This window comes from Heliangelus exortis, chromosome 2 (genome assembly GCF_036169615.1).
Source record: "Heliangelus exortis chromosome 2, bHelExo1.hap1, whole genome shotgun sequence".
Taxonomy (NCBI): Eukaryota; Metazoa; Chordata; class Aves; order Apodiformes; family Trochilidae; genus Heliangelus; species Heliangelus exortis.
Genome location: NC_092423.1, coordinates 99,700,864 through 99,723,541, shown reverse-complemented (window position 1 = coordinate 99,723,541; position 22,678 = coordinate 99,700,864). Strand labels below are relative to the sequence as shown.

The 22,678-nt window shown below is 37.8% G+C and overlaps 1 protein-coding gene and 1 long non-coding RNA gene across 4 annotated transcripts in view; one reads left to right on the top strand and one right to left on the bottom strand.

The window, feature by feature from the left end:
* The window catches only part of ANKRD12 (ankyrin repeat domain 12), a 60,088-nt gene extending 39,402 nt beyond the window's left edge, over positions 1–20,686 (top strand). For 2 of the 3 annotated variants that reach the window (XM_071737163.1, XM_071737164.1), the window contains 6 exons: positions 532–679; positions 2,266–6,965; positions 14,108–14,206; positions 16,015–16,158; positions 19,033–19,128; positions 19,415–20,686. In XM_071737163.1, the coding sequence (XP_071593264.1) occupies positions 532–679; positions 2,266–6,965; positions 14,108–14,206; positions 16,015–16,158; positions 19,033–19,128; positions 19,415–19,600 (5,373 nt within the window). In that variant the 3' untranslated portion in view covers positions 19,601–20,686. Of the gene's footprint in view, positions 1–531; positions 680–2,265; positions 6,966–14,107; positions 14,207–16,014; positions 16,159–17,947; positions 18,141–19,032; positions 19,129–19,414 lie in introns of all 3 variants that reach the window. The other variant, XR_011724481.1, reaches the window with a different exon arrangement.
* LOC139793074 (uncharacterized) overlaps positions 1–22,678 on the bottom strand; it is a 155,354-nt gene that overhangs the window by 72,000 nt on the left and 60,676 nt on the right. The gene's annotated exons all lie outside the window — the stretch shown is intronic.

Here is a 22,678-nt window from a genome sequence, read left to right as displayed (position 1 = left end):
TGCTAGAGAAATTGATCATTTTGCTTTATTATATTCAGTATATTCATGGGAGTAGTTTGTTGCTCCAGTAGGATACTTGGATCTCTGTCAGGGCTTTTCTGGAATTCTGTGGAAACCAATAGTACTGCTATTTGAAAAACTTTTCTGTTTCCTTAGTGAAGTGTTACAAAATTTGGAGCAAAGAGGTGAACTGACAGAGGAGTAGAGAGCTTGGTAGGTGAGGAACTGGATGTATTGTGTGAGAAAATGCTTGAAGAGCAAGGAAAAGGCACCTGTTGATTTTTCTTTATGGTGGTGTTATGTCTGTAACAAAGAACAGGTTTCTTTTGTTTAACCTCCTTTCATGGACAGATTGCATATACCTGGACTTTGCATCCTAGTTGCTGAAGTCTTGCTTTGCAGGCTCATTTTCACAGTTAGTTTAGGATTGTGTATCATGTTTATCCACATTTTGTGTGCAGTGGAAGATTTTTATGCTGATCAAGTAACGTGTTGTGGAAAACTTAAAAGTTAATTTGTTTAATGTTGCAGATTGTGAAGCTGTTACTTCGACATGGTGGAAATCCATTTCAAGCCAATAAGCATGGGGAGAGACCTGTTGATGTTGCTGAAACTGAAGAGTTGGAAATGCTGTTGAAAAGGGAGGTGCCCATCTCTGACGATGAGGACAGTTGCTCAGGTAAAGTTACATTTAGTTGCATACTTTGTGTGCATCAGTTCACCTGACCTGAGGTTAGGTTGTTTTAATCTTTTGCACAAGGTTAGCTATTAAGAGTTGCTTTAGGTAGCAATTGCTATTGCTAAGGTTGTTTTTCACTTCTAGTTTTAGAGATGGTTTTCAAATCTTTTGTTTGAATAATCTGAAAAGTTTATTCTGACTTACTGCTGACACAGCAATGTACACTTGCAGCAAAGGTAGCCCAGTGGTAGCCTGGGCTGCATTAGGAGTATTGCCAGAAGGTTGAGGGAGGTGATCTTTCTCTCCACTAAGTGCTGGTGAGCCACAGCTGGAGTGCTAGGTCCAGTTCTGGGCTCTTCAGAACAAGAGGGGAACAAACGTACTGGAAAGAATCCAATGGAAGGTCAGGAAGATGATAAAGGGACTGGAGCATCTGTCCTATGAGGAAGAGCTGAGAGCTGGGACTGCTCAGCCTGGAGAAGTGAAGGCTTAGGGCTATCTTACCAATGTGTACAAATATCTGAAGGGAGGGTACAAGCAGGATAAAGTCGGTCTCTTTCCATTGGTGTCCAGTGACAGGACCAGAGACAGTGGGCACAAACTGAAACACAGTAGGTTCTTTCTGAACAGCAGGAAATGTTTTTTCCCTGTGTGATGACTGAGCACTGGCACAGATTGACCAGGGAGGCTCTGGAGTCTCCATCCTTGGAGGTACTCCAGAGCCATCTGGACACAGTCCTGGGCAGCTGGCTCTGCATGAGCAGGGTGCTTGGACAAGATAATACCAGAGGTCACTGCCAACCATAAGCATTCTGTGATTCTGTGAAAATTACATGAGAGAAAGCATGGTGTGTCACATGTTGTTAAAGTCCATTTATTTTCCCCTGACAATTAATTAAAAAACCAAAACAAAACAAAAAAACAATCACACAATTTCCTAAAATTTAAATTTAGGAATAGTTTACACGTTTGCATTTTGGACTTGGCAGTCCCAGACATCCAGTACAACATACTTGCTTCATGCTATGCACTTGCACAGCAGAGATCAGTTGCAGTGAATTATAGCATGGTCTACTTCAAGCTGACCATATCAGGTGCATGAAGATTCATGAGAGAATTTCCTTACACTAGTAGCTCTTTGTCTTTTAAGAACAAAAGATAATTTGCCATTGAAACATGACTAAATAGTTCACATGGAGTAACATAGTTTAGTTGTGAGAGAGCTTGGGAGTTGATGAATTCTGCATTGAAGAACTGTGCATAATAGATGAGGTTTACAAAATGTAAAGTGTGTTGCTTTTATTAGATTGGGATAGAAATGCTAATTATTATTTTTACATACCTGAGTGACAGCTGTGGGTAGCACTTTGTTTTAATGACCTTTTGTTTTCTCTTAAAAAGCTTAAGTCTAGTGACTTCTGTTTTGAGTTCTGGTTGTTTTGTTGGGCTTTTTTTTTTTGTTTGGTGTGGGTTTTTTTTCCCTTTATATAGCAGTATTACTGCTAAACTGAACTATTTTGTCCTGAACTAATGTGTAAAGAATGTCCCATCAGTATTTAATTTGTTTTTTTGTTCTCTTACTCTAGAGTGTGAAGAACCTCAGTCTGTAAATCCTTCCAGTGTAGAGGGGAATGTTGATTCAGAAGCAGAAAAGGACTCTGTAGCCAATGATAGCAAACAAATGGTCCCTAGTAAGACACCAATTCCACCTGCTCTTGATGAGTATGAGTTTAAAGATGATGATGAGAATGAAATAAAAAAAATGATTGATGACAGACATATTCTTAGAAAAGACCTAAAGAAAGAGGATGAGACTGAAGTTGAAAAGAACAGTTTATTTGTGAAACAAGAAAAAGTTGTCTTTCCAAAACCATTTAAAAGCAAAAAGCAGAAACCATCTAGGGTTCTATATTCAAGTTCTGAAAGTTCTGATGAAGAAATACTTCAGGACAAGAAGATAGTCTGTCCTTGCCCTGTTTCAGAGGCACCAAATTCTGATGTAAGAGTGAAGAAAGAATATATGGCTACAAACGAACACAAGCAAAAAGGCAAAGTTAAAAGGAAAGTAAAAAATCAGAGCAAAAATAAAGAGAATCAAGAACTAAAGCAAGAGAAGGAAAATGCTAGAGTAACAAATATAGCTACTTCTGGGTTAGACTGTTTAGATAAAACTAGAGAGGAAGAAACCTTTAAGAAGTCTTTCACCCCAAAAGAAGATTCTTCTTTACATCTATTTCATATCACTGCTGGCAAATCTCCAAAGCATTCCTGTGGATTAAGTGAAAAGCAGTCAACACCACTAAAGCAAGAAAACACCAAAACTTGCTTATCACCAGGGGGTTCTGAAATAACATTGCAATCTGAATTAGTTCGGTATGACCACAACACTGATTCTGAATATCTAGTGGAATGTTCTAGTGGCAAATCTTGTAAGCACAAAGAAAAAAGCAAGCACCATCAGAAAGATTTTCACTTAGAATTTGGAGAAAAATCTAGTCCTAAAATTAAAGAGGAAGACAATAGCTCAGTGTTTGAGAATTCAGAATATACTCTGAGAAAGATTGACAAGGAAGGTAAAACACTTAAAAAGCATAAATTAAAGCACAAAGAAAAAGAAAAGGACAGGCACAGAAAGGAACAGGATGGAGAAAAGGAAAAACATAAACATAAAGATAATGTTAAAGAGGTTCAAAGAAGTATTGAGTTTGACAGAGAATTTTGGAAAGAGAACTTTTTCAAAAGTGATGAAAATGAAGATATGTTATTAAATACAGAACATGAATCTCTTTCTTCAGACAGAAAATCAAAGCTAGAAAAAGCTGCAACAAAAGAAGATAAGTTAGTTAAGGAGAGACAGTTTCAGAAAGAAAGAAATGCTAAAGAGGAGAGAGAGAAAGAGAAGAACAAAAAGGAAAATGAGAAGTTTCTCAAGGATGAGAAAACAAAAGATACTAAAGAAGAAAAAGAAACTATGCTTGCAGATAAAGAAATAGAAGTGTTCTCCTTTGGTGTTAAAGATGAGACAGCCAGCACACATTTGATAGAAAAAGAAACAGACAATGAAAAGCAGGAAAAGAATTTAAAGGAAAATAAAGAAAGGGCTGAAAAGCGAACATCAGCCAAAGAAAAAGATGTCGAAAAGATAGAAAGGAAAAATGGAGAAAAAGATAGAAAAGTAAAACATGAATACAAGACAGAGAAAGAAAAAGCAGAAGTAAATGAAAATGCAGAGAAAGTAAAGGAGAAGCCAAATTTCCAGCAAGCAGAAAGATGTCATAAGGAAAATGATAAAATCAAAAGCACAGGTAGTCTTAAAAAATTCGATGACAAAGAAAGAAATAAAGAAAAAGCTGATAAGAAGCATGATAAAGAAAAGGCTGATAAAGACAGACATTGGTCTGAAAGCAAAGAGAAGCACAATACTGAAAGAAAAGTTAAACAGTCTGAAAGAGATTTAGAATTTCCTAAATCAGAAAAAAATAGAACTAAGGACAAAGAAAAGGAACTTGAAAAAAAAGACAAATGCAAAGACAAGGAGATCTCAACGGCAGCAAACTCCAAACACATGCAAGAGGAAAGGAGATGCAGTATTGCAGAAAGTAATAAAACAGTGCATGACAAATTGTCATCTTTGAAAGAAAAGCCAAAAGATGATTTCTTGAAAACTCCAGATGGCAGAGAGAAAGATAAAAAAGATAAAGATATAGACCGGTATAAAGAGAGAGACAAGCATAAAGATAAGCTACATCAGAGTAGTGTACTTAAACTGAAACTCGAGCATGAGAAACTTAAGCCTAAACCAGCTCCAGCACCAAAGGATGCTCGGCCTAAAGAAAAAAGATTGGTCAATGATGATTTAATGCAAACTAGTTTTGAAAGAATGCTTAGCCTTAAAGATCTGGAAATAGAGCAGTGGCATAGAAAACATAAAGAAAAAATAAAACAGAAAGAGAAGGAACGTTTAAGAAACCGCACTTGTTTAGAACTTAACAAGATGAAAGAAAAACCAAAACACTCATTACCTGAAGTAAAAATCAAAGAACTGATTCGTTCGAAAAGCTCAGAGTTGCCAGATGTTTGCACAAAGGAAAAACAGCAGAGAGATGCTACAAGCAATAGATCACAATCAGTAGATACAAGAAGTGTCAATGTTACAAAGCCTGCCTTGGTTTTAGATAATTTAAATAGATCCCCCAAATCAGAAAATGAAAAGATGGGTCTGAGCTCCAGATCAGTGTCCATGATTTCCATTGCAAGCCCTGAGGATTCTTGCCATAACACAGTAACTACTCGGCCTGTAGCTGAATGTGACTCCAATGTTATGCTAGAAGGTTCTGATTCCCAAATGTCTCTTTCACAATCGCTGCTTTTGGGAAGTGCCAAATCACCAGCCCTCCTTGAAAAAGAGACGGATGGTCTTGCCGAGTTGCCAGATCGCACTAAGCCCCCTTTTGCAAACAGGCTTCCACCAGCATACATCAGGTCAGCATCTGTTGAGGATGTTAAACTGGTTTTCAATGAGTGTAGACCCGTTGTAGAGGTTCGAAGGTGCAGCATGCCTGCTGCTGTTTCTGAACACTGCAAACTGCCTCGAGCATCAGAAGAAAATAATCAGAATCCTCTGCTGTTGGTTCAGACCTATGCAAGCACTTCTCCTAAACCAGAGCGACCATGTAGTGTGCTTGAGAGAGATTTCCAAAGCAATATGTCTGGTTTGCAGTCAAATTTTGCATCATCTTTGACTGGAGCTACTAGCAATAAGCAGGCTACAATAGGTACAAGTACTGCTAAAAATAATGCACAGATGAGCCCTCCAGAAGACTATTCTATACATTTAGAGCCATGTAGTCAGAGTGGTGTGATGCAACAAACCAAACCAAGGGATGTGCCTTTTGACAGACTTAATTCATTAAACAGTGAGTTTAACAGCTCAGGTTATGGTGTGTCAGAACAAGATACTAACAATGTTATAACTATGCATAATTCTGAAAACAGAACATTAAAGGAGCAACAAGAATCTGAATTTTTGCCACAGCATGATGAAATTAAAGGAAGTTCCAGTTCTCAAGAATCTGCATCTGTTTTGCCTTCACAATCACTGCCTTCTTTACCTACCCAGCCACACTCAGATGTGTCTGAACACATTTCTGTACTAGGCATTAGCAGTCAAGATTCATCATTTGTGCAACAACAAAATCTAGTTCAAACTACAACTTCTATTTTGGATACAGATGCCACTAGTACCAGAGAGCTGGAAAATGCTTTTTTCCCTTCAAACATTAAGAAGGCTGATGCACCCATTGCTGTATGTTCTGAGCACTCTGCAAAAGACATTTCACAGAGCTCTGAAAGGGTAAATGATTTACCTGTGGTACCATTAGAAAAATATATTCCTGAAAGTGATAGCAGTATACAACTAAATGTAAATTTGTGCACATCCAATAAACTTGTTTGTAAGAGTGCTCAGAGTGAAGTAGATAGTAACACAGCAGATGTTTTAGACATTAGGAATGAAAAAGCCCAACAAGAAAAGTTGGTTTCAGTGCATGTGGTTGAAAGTAAAGCCAACACTGACCACTGTGAACTAAGTTCAGGAATGTCAAAGGGAGTTATAAATGAATCAGCTAATAAAAAACCCTGCACTGCAAACAGAGAAAATGTGTTGACAGATGATCCACCACAGTACTCATCTTTAGCTAATTTGGAGAATAGTTCACAACACATTGCACAGGAAGAGGTGCATAAATACAGTCAGATAGTTAAACTAGAAGAAGAAATTGCTGAGGATCAGAAGGTGGAACAGCAAGAAGCACCTCAAAGAATTACCAGGAACAGAGCAAATATGCTTGCCAGCCAGGGTAAGCAGAATCCTGTTGGCTGCACACAGTCAGCAGAAAAAGAGTCTGATTCATCAGCATCTATGAAAGTAAGGATTAGATTAACTGAGGAGGATGATGCTCAGATACATCATCCACGTAAAAGAAAGGTGTCGCGTGTGCCTCAGCCTGTGCAAGTGAACCCTTCTTTACTGCAAGCGAAGGAGAAAACCCAGCAGTCACTGGCAGCTATTGTTGATGCTTTGAAACTTGAAGAGATTCAGCCATACAGTTCCGAGAGAGCAAACCCATATTTTGAATACTTGCACATCAGGAAAAAAATAGAAGAGAAGCGTAAACTGCTGTGCAGTGTTATTCCTCAGGCACCTCAATATTATGATGAGTATGTGACCTTCAATGGCTCATACCTTCTGGATGGCAATCCCTTGAGCAAGATATGCATTCCAACTGTAAGTAACATGTTCTTTAAATATGCAGTACAAAAAAAGGCATGTTTGGTTTTATTTTTGTAACCTTCATATCCTTCCTAACTTGCTTCTGAATAGTTGTGCTGGCAATAGTAAAGCTGACATATGTCAAGTTAATATTGCCCAGTAATGCCATATTTAAAAGCCCTATTCAGTGGAAATACAAACAGTGGTTTCACAGTCATAACAAGATAAACCATCACAGAAGATACCTGTAAAAGGCACACAGACAAATACTGTATATCAAAGCATTTACTACTGTGAAGCCTACCCCTTCAGAAGCTAAGTCAGTTGTTGAAAGTTTGTTGGCAATAATTTGGTTAAAACTAATTATTCAAAGCTTTTTCCTTTGGGGGGGTCTGGATGTGCAGTGCTTGAAATAATGAAGTCCGTCACCCGATGTTTTCAGTAGGAGAGTGCCTGCCAGCTTTCTCAGTTTCACCTTAAATACTCTCAAGAGCAGCAGATGTAATGCTCTGTGTTCCAGCTTTTGTACTCCGTCAAGTTAAAGCGTTTTGAATTTTGTTGAATAATGTGAAGTTATTTTTCTTTTCACTGTAGAGCAGCTTCTAGTTCAGGGATGTCTGTTCAGTTCTAAGCTCCCCACAGTTCAGACAAAGGCATATTCCTGGTGATAGCTGTGAGGGAGGGCTGTGCAATGCAGAATATTACTGGCTTCAATGCAGTTAATGCTACTCCTTGCTATGGAGGTGCTTCTCAAGGTGTCTCACAATAATACAGTCACTGCTGGTCTCTGTTTTGAAGTCAGCATAATCATAGTAGTACTTAAATTGTGCTTTCTGAGTTTGTGCTGAATGTTCTATATGCAGGGGATGGGGGAGACCCAAAATATTGTGCATTGTGGGTTTTCTGAAGTACTGCTTGCTCCTGAGGAGTAAGGACGTTTTGGGGTTTTCTACCTATAACCTGATCCACTTAAACTGTGCTGGTCCTGAGATAAAACATATGAGCTTAAATCTGTTGAAATGGTTTAACTTAACATCTGTACCAGGGCTGAGACCACATATTTAATTTCTTGAAGCTTGGTAATGTCAGAACTCAGTAGTATTAGATTGTATGCTCATTACTTAAGATGTGTGAAGTTAGAAGAAGTCTGAGTCTATTAGGAAGATTGGGGAGAGTATCTTAATCCTTTGAATGGCAAAAATACCTACTAAATTGAGCTGTCTGTATATATGAAATCTCATGCACAAGCCAAGCATACAGTCTTCAGTCTCTGTGTTTCTGAATAGACTAGTTATTTTGTCAACCCATTTAAGATAATTTTTATTAACTCTTAAGATAACCTGCTCCTACTTGAGAGGTTGCTTTGGCTTTTTCCAGTATAGTTGAGGAGTCTTGAACAATGAACACAAATTTAATGTATAAAAGTTAATTTAAAAATAGCTTTGCTTAATGCTAGAGGTAATCATAATCCCTGTATAAGCTCTTTCCTCTCATTTTTCCACTATGCCCATTATGTATGCCCAAGAGAATTAATACATGTGTTATGTGAATTCTTTGGTGACCACAGTTCTGTGAAATTAGTAGATCTAATGACCCTTAGTCTTTAAGTGAACTAGAATGTACATGTATGAGGCTGTCAGCCTTGTCCAATATGCATCTTTTTCAGTAGCTGTTGCAGATCCTATAATATTTCTTTATCACCAGATGCAGAAAGATTTAATTTTTTTTTAAATTTTTTAATAGCAGCTGCTAGTCAAGTACACACTGTTTCCAGGCTACAATTTAGTGCTTTGGCATCACACTTCAGTGCTTAATTTGGGATAGGCAGAAAATGTAGGAGTACGGCATATATTTTTCCCTGGCCCATCATATACCAAGGCAGTAGAATTCATTTCCCTGTCATAAATGGCAGTCTGTGTAGGCACTGTAATAAAGGGAGGATTATTGACTTGGCATTAAAGCATTGCATGGTACTTCCTGACTCTCTTGCTGTTGGTAAGAGGGACCCTGCAAATCATGAAAATAAACCTAGGTAGTGGGATAGTGCAGATTCTTGGGTAATTTCAGTTCAGAAAATATCAGAGATTAATGCTATGCTTACCATTCTTATGGGTTTTATTACTTGTTGAATAGAAAAACCTATTAAAAAGTTCATGTAAAAATGTGAATAGGTACTTGAAGGATTACATTTACTGATTTTCATCTTATTTAGATTTCTGGGTTGCTTCCCTACATACACATGTTTTGGTGGTACTGATGTTTTAAACTTACTGGTGTTGTGTATGCTGTCATGATACTGTTAGTATTCTACAGTTGTAGAAAGAATGGGTAGAGCTTTTTATTCCAGACTGTTACGAGCAACAGGGACAAAAAAAAAAAAAAAAAAAAAAATGCTCAGAAGCTGAAGTAAGTGATTGGAAAATCAGTGTTTATTTGCATTAGGGGTAAAGTAAGAAAGCAGAATGAGTTTAATCTAAAGAAGGAGATCCTGTAAGCATTTTAGTTTTGTTTGTCTGAAAAATTATCTATAGTGCAGCTAAATGCATTATTTAATTACTGTCATTTGTGTAAATATGCAGTTTTGATGAAATTTCTCATGGCTCTTCATAGAAAATAAGATAACCATTAAAAAAAACATTAGCAGTTCAGATTTAACTTCTCTGAAGCTTACTTGTATATACAACTTAATAATTTTAGGTTTTCACCATTAAAAATCACAATTACAAGAGTTCCCATTACAAATAGCATAGAAAGGAGTACTGAAAAACCAGAGATCCCTTCATGCTCAGAAACGAGTGTGTGTTTGGGTATTATACACATTGTCCAGCAATGTGAAAATGGGGGCTACATTTAGTCTCTTACTATTGTGGGATATTAATAACATGTATGTGTTGTTATGCATACAGTGGGTAATTTAGTATTCAACTGTAAAATGACCTATTGGAACTGGGTTCTTAATTTTTCATTTGATGTTTGGTTGCTAATTCTCTGTTAACTTGATTTTTTGTCTTATTAACTTACATAGGCTATGGGAAGTAGATACTCTTTCTTAAATTATTCCTGTGTTTTATGTAACACTATGTGGAAGTCTATGTGAAGACAATATATTTATCTCTGACACTCTGAGGCTTGAAATAGTTTGTGTAACTTACTGTTCTCTGCATTGTAATTTTAAGATGCACTATAGTTTATCTGATGAACTTCAAACATCCTGTAGGTGGGAACCAGGAGATGGTGTGTTTAAGTTTGATTTCCACAGCCGTGCTTACATACTCTAATTTATGACCCATGTCACCTAAGGCTATAAGGATTGTCACATATGAATTGTGGCTTCCCTCTCACCAATGCAAATACAAAACATAAGAGACATTGGGTCAGTTCAAATCATAAGGAAACAAATATGAATCTTGTGAGTAAATTTAAATTGTGCTTGGCTGTGTTGCCTATCAGATTGCTAGATCAGTAAGTTCTGCAGAGTTCAGTCATCTTTATCTGTACTGCCTCCAGAGAAGAGATACCGAGATTATTCATTTCCAGCTTCGGATGGCTACCTAGCAGATATGCTTTGAGTAGGAGGGATCCTGTCCTGCCTCTTTGACATTGAATCTTAAGTGATAAAAGCTTATTTCAGCAGTGTTATGAAGGATGCAAAGATGGTAAGGAGGGATGGTTTGGAGATGGTAAGGTATCTTGAACCTCAGCTGTTACTGAACTAACCTGTTCAGATGGCTGCCTTCCATTGAAGAGAGAGAAAGAAAGAAAGAGGTGAAAGGCTGATGAGTTCTCTGGCTGATACTCCTGAGTTCCCAGAAAGGCTGATCGTTTTCTGGGTTGTTGCAGGGTGGGATCAGAGAACACTTGGGAAGGCAGAGCCCCTTTGTTTCCCTTTTTTCTGGATGGAATCTGGGCCCTTAAGAAACTAGTTACCGAACTAATTTTGCTTGCACAGGAAACTGCAGTCACCTTTTCCTTGCAGTATTGAGTTTCATGTTCTGTCCTTGCAAGTCCAATATATGATTTCATATTTTTCCAACACACTTCTTGGAGGCTCTTTACTAACCCTCTCTTTGCCTAAAAGATTGAGAGAGGCTCCCCAGGCTCTTGTTACCTTGAAACCTTCAGTCTCCTTTGGCACCAGGTTTCCTTCCCTTGTCCAACCCTAGTTCACAGGTAGAGGTTTCCAGCAGGTCCATTTGTAGGCCTTAAGGATCTGAACCTTGCTCTTCCCAAGGAAAAAAAAAAATAATTTCATAAATTACTGTAAAGAAAATCAGTTGTGTATTTAGCTTTAATTTCTGGGAGACAGGATGGGGCTGACAATTCAGGTGTTCATAAATGTGTACAGAGGCAGTAGTGAGCAGTGTGCCCAGGTAGCCAAGAAGGCCACCTTGTATCAGCGTGTGGCCAGCAGGAGTAGGGACGTGATCCTGCCCCTGTGCTCAGCACTGGTGCAGTCACACCTCAAATACCCGGTTCAGTTTTGGGCCCCTCACCACAAGAGGGACATGGAGGTGCTGGAGCGAGTCCAGAGGACAGTGAAGCTTGTGAAGGGTCTGGAGCACAAGTCATGAACCGCTGAGAGAGCTGGGGCTGTTCAGCCGGGAGAAGAGGAAGCTCAGGGGAGACCTCATCACTCTCTACAGCTCTCTGAAAGGAGGGTGTAGCCAGGGGGGGGTTGGTCTCTTCTGACAAGTAGGAAGTGATAGGGCATGAGGAAATAGCCTCAAGTTGTGCCAGGGAAGGTTTAGATTGGTACTAGAAAAAATGTCTTCACCTGAAGGGTTGCCCAGGGAAGCTGTGGAGTCACCGTGCCTGGAGGTATTCAAAGATGTGTAGAGGGGTTGCTTAGGGACACGGTTTAGTGGTGGACTTGGCACTGATGCTTGGATTCAATGATCTGAAAAGTCTTTTCCAACCAAAAGAATCGTATGGTCTCTGGGGTTATGACAGCCTGCAGTCACCGTACCGGAGGGGGGACACCGGGGGGGGGGTTTCCGCCATGTCTGTAAGGCCCCATCCCTACCGCGCTGGTTCCCCCCGCCGGACGCGGCGCTAGGGCGCCCCCTGCCGCTCGGGAGGGGTACGGGGCGGGTGTGGCCGCGGGGGGCGGGTGAGGGGGGGGGGGTTCTCCTGACACCTTCAGATAAAAGTCCGCGGAAGTCCTCTGTGGAGGTAATTATTAATTCCTGTTATTTCCGACGGTGTTGACTCGTGTTTCTGTTGCCAAATGAAACCGTCTGTAAGTTTAAAGGAATGACATTTTATAAAGACATTTGAAATTGATCAGGTGATATGGGTGCTCGCCAGCTCTGAAATGCATATTTCTGGTTTACTGAGCTGCACAAGCTCCCAGAATATTGGCAGACAGCTTGTTTATCTTGCTTCTTATGCAGTTGGCTTCTCTCTTAACAATAGCACTGAGTAGTCAGAGATCTTTTGGAGATTTGTAAAACTAATGAAATAAAAGCATCTTGTCTTGTCTTACTGAAAGACTCAAAGAGCACCATTGCACTGTGCCCTGAATGCAAAGTTTCCAGGCAAAATTAGACTGCAGTATATCTCAGGCTTAACTTAAACGTGCTGAAATCCAGTATGACTGAGAGAGATTATTCAGTAAGGTGTTTGTGGTTTGGGTTGTTTTGTTGTGTGAGTTTAATATTGATGGCTTATAAAAAAATGGCATGTGCCATAAATGTTACCCACTGGTTTGGGAGCCAAACCATTTTCATTGAAAAAAATTAAGTATATCATAGTAGTTTGAAACATGAGGTTGTTGAGTGTCATTTTATACCAAAGAATAACTTAAGGAATGCACTGCATTTAGTTGTATCTTCTTTAATTACAAATACGTTGACTAACAGAGCTGGGGAAAAAATTGTCCTTACATAATTTTCCAAGATAGTAATTGAATACATTTTATTAGATAAATCACTTGTTTACCAGAGTGTTTGGGTACAAGTCATGTGCCCATATTTTCATAATGTATTTGCTATTTCTTGACAGTTGCAGGATCCATATTATTGAATAATTTACTTATGTCTGTGAATTTGTGTTAGGCACGAGGTAGAGTATAATACCCATAGGTATGTATTTCAGCTGTGGTTTCTAAATATCAGTGGTAGTAAATAGTATTTAGTTAAGTCTTTTCAAAGCAGTATCAATGGTCTTACATAAATCAGTTGTTAATAACCATGCTGAACAGACAGACAGAACTTGCACAGAGAAAAGTGAACTTTGGATAGAGCCTTAAAACTCCAAGGTGTTTATTAGGTATTTCTCAAGAAACATTCGATTTCTGTAGTGGCCATTAGGGCTCCAGATTCCTTTTCAGTGTTTTTCATACCTTTTCAGTGTTTTTTATAGATAACTCAGGACAGTAACACTGGTTGTTTATTATTGACTAAAATTGCAAAATGTCTAGAGTATAGCAAATCAGTAACAGACACTCAAGTCTATTTGATTGATTGTTTGTTTGTTAGTTTATTAGAGCTCTTATAAAAAGCCAAACTGCATTGAATAACTGACAGGACGAAACAACTTTCCAAGCCATTGCCTGTGGCTTTAGTGTACTTTTTGTGCTTGCCTGTGTTCTGCATGACTGTAAGATTAGGAATATGGTCACTTATCTTTTGTGCCATATAAAATGCCAGTGACACTGTATAGATCCATCAAATTACTTTTTTTTTTTTTTTAACAGTATTTTTTTTCTTTCTTTACTATTATATTTTCCTAGGCAGTTTTTAACTTCTCAAAATGAATAGCTGTGCTTTGAAGAGTATTTAAAATTGAAAACAAGTTGTGCTTTTGCTTTTACTGTCTTCTAAGATAAAGTCCATCTAAAGAACAGCTATGGCACTGACTTGTTAAAAGCAGGAAGTAGTTTGAAATGCCATTTCAGTTAGGTTTATTACCATAACAGGATCCTTAAAACCTTTCATTGCAAATGGATTGAAGTCACATAATTAATGGAATGTACAAAATTCTCATATTTTCCCTAGGAAATACTTTATTTTCTCTCTCTCTCTCTCTTTTTTTTTTTTTTTTTTTTTTATTTTATTTTATTTTATTTATTTTTTAAAATGCCCAAATCATGCAGGAAATGTTAAACATATGTTAAATACATATTCACTATAGTATTTGTAAAACTTTTTCTACAGATTACACCACCTCCCTCACTGTCAGACCCTCTTAAGGAACTATTTAAACAACAGGAGGTTGTAAGAATGAAACTACGTTTACAGCACAGTATTGAAAGGGTAAGACCAAAATATTTATTTCCCAGCTCTAAGCTTTAGGGTTTTTTCTTTTTCAACTGATAGATTATTTTTCCTTAATTTAACAATGCTTTGTAAGTAGTCCACCTTCTATTCAAATTTATGAATTGGAGAAACCTGTATATGCAATGAAATAGTTAAAACAACTGTTAGCAGAGTACTTGTCAGTCAGATAACAGCTTTTCCCTGTTAATTGCTGTAAGTTGTGGCCCAGATTTTTCCCAGGGGCACTGGAGAGTGGGGAGAAATCTGCAGACTCTAGTTTTGAAAGCTAATGGTGATTTGAACTAAAGAAGTAAAGTGGCCGTGTTGAAAGCATTGAAGCAAGATAAATGCCTTAGTGGTAGAAGACATGAGTGGCTTTAAGACTGAAACATGATTTACAATATTCTGCTTGCAAAAGCTTTTTAAAATTATGTCAGAACTACATCTGCTAGTCTTCACTTCTCAATTTCTCACAGAAACTGAGCAAATGGTTTAAGAATATTCTTTATACTTTATTCCTGGTTTAAGAATATTCTTTATTTTTAGGTTGCTCAAACCTTTTTCCTTGGTAGCCTAGATTTAGATGACTTGTTAGTATTGTGAGCCAGATTGCTTGGTGGACCCAGGCAGGGACCCCCTTTCTCACCTAGAATGTATCAGAAGGATTCCACACATTTACATAACTATCTGTCACATTAGGAACTAATGTGGTGGGGTTTTTGATTCGTGGAATTTGTTGTAGCTTAACAAACCAGCTGAGGGGAAGGTACTTGAATTAGGAATTTCAGTGCAGAGCTAGGTATAAAATAACATGCACACAGAAAGTAAACACTGGTCAGATTCTGACTGAAAAGAAATGAGTTGTGACCAAACAAAGTTTTTTCTTTCTATTTTCTGTTTTCCAAGCTTTTTAGAATCAATCTTCTTCTGAAAAAAACTACAGCCATTATGTTGCTGAGCAGTAAAAACACATTCTTTTATGTGCTGTAAAAATCTTCATATTTTTGGTTGGTTAGCTCAAATAAACTGTTTTTCACATCTAATCCACATTACACAACTCTTAAGTTAAGTTTGGTCAGATGAGCTTTTTTTTTTTAGTTCAGGAAGGAATCTCTGTCCAGCTATGGATTTATGGAGTTTGTGTATGTTGTGTCAAGAAAAAAAAACAAAACAACAACTCAAATTACCCTGCAAATTATATTTCTTCTTCACTTTGCTTGGCCATTGTGCCTAGCATGACAAGCATGTGACAAAAATCTTTAAGTCAAGACTCACAAACCTATATGCCAGCCCTGATTCTCCTCACACCTTTCATCTTCCACCTTCTTCATTAATTGGAACTTGTCTCAGTAGCATTAAGTGGAAAATCTGGGCACAGCATTCATCCAAAAGGAGATGGGGGGGGAGGAGAGGGAAGGGAGGAAGCAAGGGGGAGAAGGTGTTTTCAGTTCTGATATTTAGGTAACACTCTCTGCATCCTTACATTGAAATTTTGCATTTGATTAGATGTAGAAACACCCATCCATCCACCAGCCAGCCTATTTCTCATCCTATTCAAAAGTGTAAGCCCTAAAAAGAAATGTTTAAATGATCCTAGAATCATCTGGGTTGGAAAGGACCTCTGGGATCATCAAGTCCAACTCTTGATCCACTACTGCCGTAGTTACCAGACCGTGGCACTGAGAGCCACATCCAGCCTCCTCTTAAATTTGGAAATGTTTGAATGAATGCACATTTTTATGACTCAAACTGAAATGCATCATTTACCAAATGTGTTTTTATATGTTGATACCTTACTCGATTAGGAAAAGCTCATTGTTTCTAATGAGCAAGAAGTTCTACGTGTTCATTATCGAGCGGCGAGGACGCTGGCAAATCAAACACTACCATTCAGTGCCTGCACTGTTCTGCTGGATGCTGAGGTTTATAATGTGCCTCTTGATGCTCAGGTAAAGAAATGTCTTTCACAAATTCAGATATAAAGGTCTTTCTAGCCTGACTCAAGTGTTTGAAGAGAATTCTGTTCCCATGCTGAAATTGTCATTGATATGTGTGGAATTAAGATTTTGCACGTTATAGATTGTTACTTTGATTAGGCCCCATCAAGAAGATATGGGTACTAGTGTGCTGGTTTTCTGTTTTGTATCATGTTTGGGTTTCTTTGACTTCCAGAAATGATGAGAAGAATAAAATCGCAGCATTACTGGACTGCTTTTTATTAAATCAGTCATAAACAGAATGTATTTTGGAAGTTTTACAAACACAGCTTAAAAAACAAAAAATAATGAGAATGTAAGATCACTTTTGTCACTAATCCAGACAATCAGAGTGCAGTAGTGTGTGAAATTAGGAGACTGGTTCATGAAATTTGGAAAAGTTTTGTGGAGATAAGGCAGTCGTTAGAACTGTTCCCTAAAAACATGACCAGCAGTGAAAAGTTAAGCACTACCAGAGGAAATTATATTTTTTCAAAATCACCACAAGCTCCATATTATTTACCTGTGACAGGTTATTTACCTGTGACATTATTTACATGGTCAATGTTGGCATCTAGTTCCTGATTAAAACATAAAATAAACAGTTTACTTTATAATCTGCATGCCTGAACTCCTGTTCAGAGGTTTGCTGCAGCTATGTCTCAAAGAATATAAATTCACAACATCAATATTTTGTGAACAGGTCTGCTAACTAACAAAAATGAAACTTCACTCAGAACCTGTTGTAGTGAATGTGAGGAGCACATAATGCAAGCAAGAAATTCATTGTTATAGATGTAAGAAAAGTATTGATGCCTTGTATGCTGGGCATTTTAAAATGAAACCTGCATTTCCAACATATGTGAAAATCTCCTTCAGTCTTGGAAGCCCTGATAGAATTATTAGAGTTTCTAGTGTTTTCTCAGTGTGTTACTACATTTTTCCCTATCTTTAAAGAGCTAGAGCTAGGTACAACTAAGTGATTCAGAAAGTAGCAGTTCTATGGAGACCGTGTCATTCTCCCATTCTAGGCTTTATACTGACATTTTTAAATCATAGTTTCCTTAGTAAATCTACTGATAGGGCAAAAATGAGATTTTTCTCTTCTGTGAACAGTCCAAATACCATCATTGTTAGTTCTGAAGTTCAGAATGCCCTTTGCTTTTTTTTGTGCCCAAAATTCAGAGGCTCTGAGCTTTTCAGAAATACGAGATACATCTGAGTTATGCATATAACTGCATTTTTATAGGTAACATTTTACAGTAGATTTAAAAATAAGATGGTTTTCTATTTGAATTCTGTGACAGGAAAGGAATCTTTACTAGGGGAGAAGTTGTTGTGGTGCCCCCTGCTCAAGTATTGCAGCTTTTTTAACCAACTGTATAGTAATGACAGTAGTGGTAAAATGCCTCTCCTTCCCTCTCACTACCCCAACAGCTTCATGTTTCAGTCTGTGGTAATTTTTCTTTAAAAATTACAACACTGCAAATACTGTTCATCAAAGTATTAAGTACAATGTTTGTTGTAATTTTAATGTTTTAAATTACCAACTTGATGCTTTGATTTAAATTTGCTTCATGGGAAGAATGTAGACACTTAAACCACCATTCTCTTGTAATGCATTTTGCCACTTTCCTGGTACCCTGCTAGCAATTAATTAATTTTGTTCTACAATAAAGAAGTATTTCTCATGAATTTTTTCTTGCATTTAAGCAAAATGCCTGCGAAAGATTTTTAAGCAAAGATCTGGTTTATTTTGCAGGAAAATGCCCACCTGAGAACTGTTTTTATGGGATGTCTGGGTCTTTGGAGGCTTGCCTTTACAGCTGCACGTGTTGGGCAGACCTTGGGAACTGTTCTTTGCAGTCAAACCAAAGATGGGGGAGGAAAAAGGACTGAGTTTCTGGTGAACAGACTCAGCTGGTCACAGCTCACCCAAATGGCTGCAGCTCAGGGTTAGAAGATCAGAGTTGTTGAGAGTTCTTTCTAGAATTCACCTGTTCAGCTGTGCTTGATATCCAAAATCTGACCTGTTTTCTAGAGATTTCAGTCTTTGCAGGATTTTTCATGTTCTTGCCAGTTGTTACAGTATACACAATCCTACAGTGTGGTGTTGGTTTTTTTTTTTTCTGAAAAAGCTAGAGCAGCTTGTTCTGTTTAGTGTTTATTGGTTTATATTGTTTAAATATTAAATTGGAAAAGTCTGGCTTTAGGACTGTCTATAGAGTATCTAGTTTCACATGGGCATATGTGACAGTCCAGATTCTTATTTAAAAGTTTTTATTTTTTTAATAAATAATTATTTTGTTGAGCTGGACATTAAATCATGTCTGTTCCTTTATATTAATCTCCTTTTGGGGATTTTGATGGTAAAAATATCTTTTTATTATTGCTTTTGAATTCTTGTGTAGCCAGTTAAGTCAAGCTGCTTAAGTTTTTCTTTATTAATGTTTTTGCTTTTCCCAAGAGAATATTCATTTAATTTGTTACTGAAGTTTAAAGAGAACAAAGAGAGAGCAATTTTGTGGAAGGATCTGTCTTGTACTGATTAAGACTTTAAGGCATAAATCTTTAAGCCTCCTACTCTAAATTTCAAAAATAGAGTACAGTAAATAGCTTGAGGGAATCTAAAAAATAACTATTTTTAGTGAGCAGCTGGCTCACAGTGAAAGTGGTGGTCAACATAAATGCTCGTATATACCCTGATACTTTGACTCAGAGTTTACGTTTCCATTTGAAGCATTGTTTATGAAGGCCCCACAGGGTCAGTTTTATGTTTTCAAGTATGTTTAAAAGGGAATCATCAAATAATTTGATAGAGTTTGAATTTTTTTTTTTTTTTTGCAGGCTGATGACAGCAAAACATCAGTGAGGGATCGATTCAATGCACGACAGTTTATGTCATGGTTACAGGATGTTGATGACAAGTTTGACAAATTAAAGGTACACTTCTTTATCTTACCACTTAAAAAAACTCCAAACCTCTGATGTGACTACAAATATTTTATGCAATATCATAGGCTATTGTAAAAGTGTTAAGGCAGCAGAAAGGAGAGTCTAGCAGTATAAAAATGTAGCCTTTGTTGCTATATAGTTTAATGAAATAATCTGCAAATTTCTAAATTCATAGTGGGGAAATTGGTTACTACCACCAGAGAGGCTTCTATTCTCAAAATTGTGACACTTTTTCAAATACAGAAATAACTTTTTTTTTTCAATTTTAAAACAGACCTGCCTTTTGATGAGGCAGCAGCATGAAGCGGCGGCTTTAAATGCGGTACAGAGACTGGAGTGGCAGCTTAAACTACAAGAACTCGATCCTGCTACATACAAATCTATCAGCATTTATGAAATTCAGGAGTTTTATGTTCCTCTTGTTGATGTTAATGATGACTTTGAATTGACACCAATATGACAAGTAGCATCTTCTGGGTCATCCTTCCCCTCGGACAACAAGGCTGAGGCACAGTGATACACAGAGGTATTTTTCTTTCAAGACACAGAGCACTTAATTCTATGAAATATTAAGTTTCTCAATAACTCAGAGAAGTATGACACAGGCTCTTGTTCAAGCACAGAAGATGGATGCTAATTTTAAAGTCAGTTTCCCAGTCAATGCCACTATCTGTATTTTAAACTTGCCTGTAGCTTTAGAGCTTCCTGCTGAAAAAGATGACAAAACGTGGCGAGTTAACAGCGCTGGAAGCTGTTAATAACTAAAACAGCCACCAAAAAAAAAAAAACCCAGTTATACTTAAAATCTGCTATAGAGCTTTGTATTATGAAACTTCAGTAACAGTTGAACTCCCACAGAAAAATGATAAAAAAGCCTGTGGAAGAAAATATAAGACTTGGAGGAAAATAGTCTATTGATCTTATTATATTTTGTAAATTACTGTATAGATTTCTTTTTGGAAAAAGATGTAATATTGTCTCCATTTTTAAAATAATTTATTTTATACATACTGTGCAAATGTAAATAATCTTGTAATTAATGTTCAAACCTGTATAAAAATAGATATTTTAAATGTAAGTTTTTGTCTAATGTTTTATTGGACCAAAGTTGTAGTTTTTATTGAGTGTAGTGTGTTTCTGGTTGGCAGGTCTCTTTTGTATGGCATGTGTTTGATTTAGCTGCTTGTTCCATCACCATAACTGTAAAAGAATTGAAACTGAACTGTATTGCATGCTTCACAGAAACTTTATCTCCTTTACTTCAATAACGGATACCTAAACAATTGTAATATATACAAAATCATATTTCATATTAGTCTGCTGTTGTAATGCCATACCTATGACTTACTATACTGAAAATATTTTTGTGTAAAACAAAACCTTTTGCTCTAATATGGTGGTCTCGTAATAGAGCCTATTTTTTTGCAACAAAATGCCTTTGAATGAAAATTCTTAAATTGTATATTGTCTATTTTAATATTAATCTATGGAAGGATATGTAAATAGTTGTAAATATAATGTTTAATAAATTTTATTGGTCATGTTATTAGTTGGAATTTCTTCATATCGTAACAAATGCTATATTGAATCTTAGCATTCCTGAAATACGTAAGGTGGATCAGTGAGAAAGTAAAAATTCCTGTGTTGCAAAACTTAAGGCTTTACTCCTAGTACTGTTGATTGAGTGGCCAGTTAATTATTTATTAGTAGGAGGTTAGAGATATTCATGAAAAAGATTTGTTACCCTCTAGTCCATAAATTATTCAGGAATGCTTGGGATCTGATGTCTGTGGAATTACTTAAGAAAGAAATGGGGCTTAGGCAGGAGGCCTGGTTACCTGGAAAAGAGATTTGAAGCACTTGGTTTGAACTGATTTTTAATTACTAGGTGAACTACTACAGAGTTCTTACTACTTACACTGGTGTGAATGTCCAGGGTAATGGCATGGAGAGGAAACTGTCACTGAACAAGAGACTGACTGCATGGACAGGAAGCTCCTTCTCATGTGTGCATCAGGTTCCAGTCAAGAATAAAGTAATAGTAGCTCAAGCATAGTAAAACCAACTAATATGCAAGTTCCTACCATGTAACTTTTTTTCTCCCACTTAATTTGTTAGGTACCTGTGGAAGAAATTGTTCCTGTTTCTATATATATAGGAGTATCTTCCTGGCATAACTCTGAATTGAAGGTGTACTGGGGGGAAGACAAGTACGTTTTTCTGAAAGTAGCTGTAAAAGTTTGAAATATTAGAAAAAGTAATATTTGTTTTAAAAGGCAAGGAAAAAATGAATAATGGTTAATAACTAGTTATTAAGTAATAAGGGGGTATGAGTTTACTTCCATCAAATACGCTTAACTTGCATATCTGGAAGTAGAACAACCTAATGTAGACTTTTTGAAGCACAGGATGTAAGAATTTAAGAGTATTTTGTAAAGAACAGAAAAGATAAACTGGGCTGCAGGAGAGTTGGCCGTGGTAGTCAAGGAGCAGGTGACAAAAATACTTGGGCTGGAGGGGACAACTGTGCTCACACATAGCATGACTGTGGTGCAGTTGAACAGTGGTACCTCGGTGTGTACTGAAGCAACAGCTGTGACAGGAACCAGGGAGCAGGGACAGCGTTGGGGCCGCGGTAGCTCTGCCACCTGGTAGCTGGAACAGTCCTGCAGACCTTGTGGGGCTGGGAGGATGGTGGGGGTTGAAGTGTGTTCCCTGTAAAACAAAGTTTATCCGCCGGAAGTATCGGCAGAAACATTTTTGTGATAATTTTAAAATATTTTGGCAGTATCCTATCTTGTAAGGAGATCTGAAGACAGATGTTACTTAGCCTGTGTTTTCTTTACAAAGTGAGGTGATTTTGTGATCAGGGTCTGCAAAACAGACTTGTTTTCAATTGCAACTACTTCACAAAAACTTAGTTGCTTAAAGAAGAGGGACTGCCCCAATGTTTCAGTCCTTAAAAGAATGATTTGGCGTCTCTGATTTGAATTTGGAGTCTGTTTCACTCGTGTTTTTAATTTTTTTAAGTTGTGGAATGATCCCTAGTGTTTTGCTTAAAGAAACCCTGCTGTGGATTTCCTTCAACAACGTAGTGCGAGTTGGGAGGGTACACAAGGAGGGATGATAGTGCAGCACTGGCCACACACACACACGGTGAGGTTTGGGAAGACTGAGAGCTGCTTTGGCTTTCTGGGTTCCTTGCCAGGTTCCTTCTGGGCTTTTCTTCTAGCGACCAAACTCACTACCTTGGTCCCTTGGAGATGGGCACGTAGGAACATCAATTCCCCTCACAGCCGTGTTGTTGAGATCCTGAGCAAGGCTCTCCGAAGACCCGAGGTCCCTTCCTCATCACCCCTTGCTCCTGCCCACTTCCCCTGCCACCTGCGGCCGCCGTCTCCGTCTCAGGGCAGACCAAGACTCCCGTTCCCCGCCAGCCCTTCGTCCGACAGCCTCCGGCGGCAGAGCCTTCCGCTTTGCACTGCCGGTTCCCCCCGGTGCCTTTCCCTCCTGACGCCCTGCCCGCACTCCTCCGGTG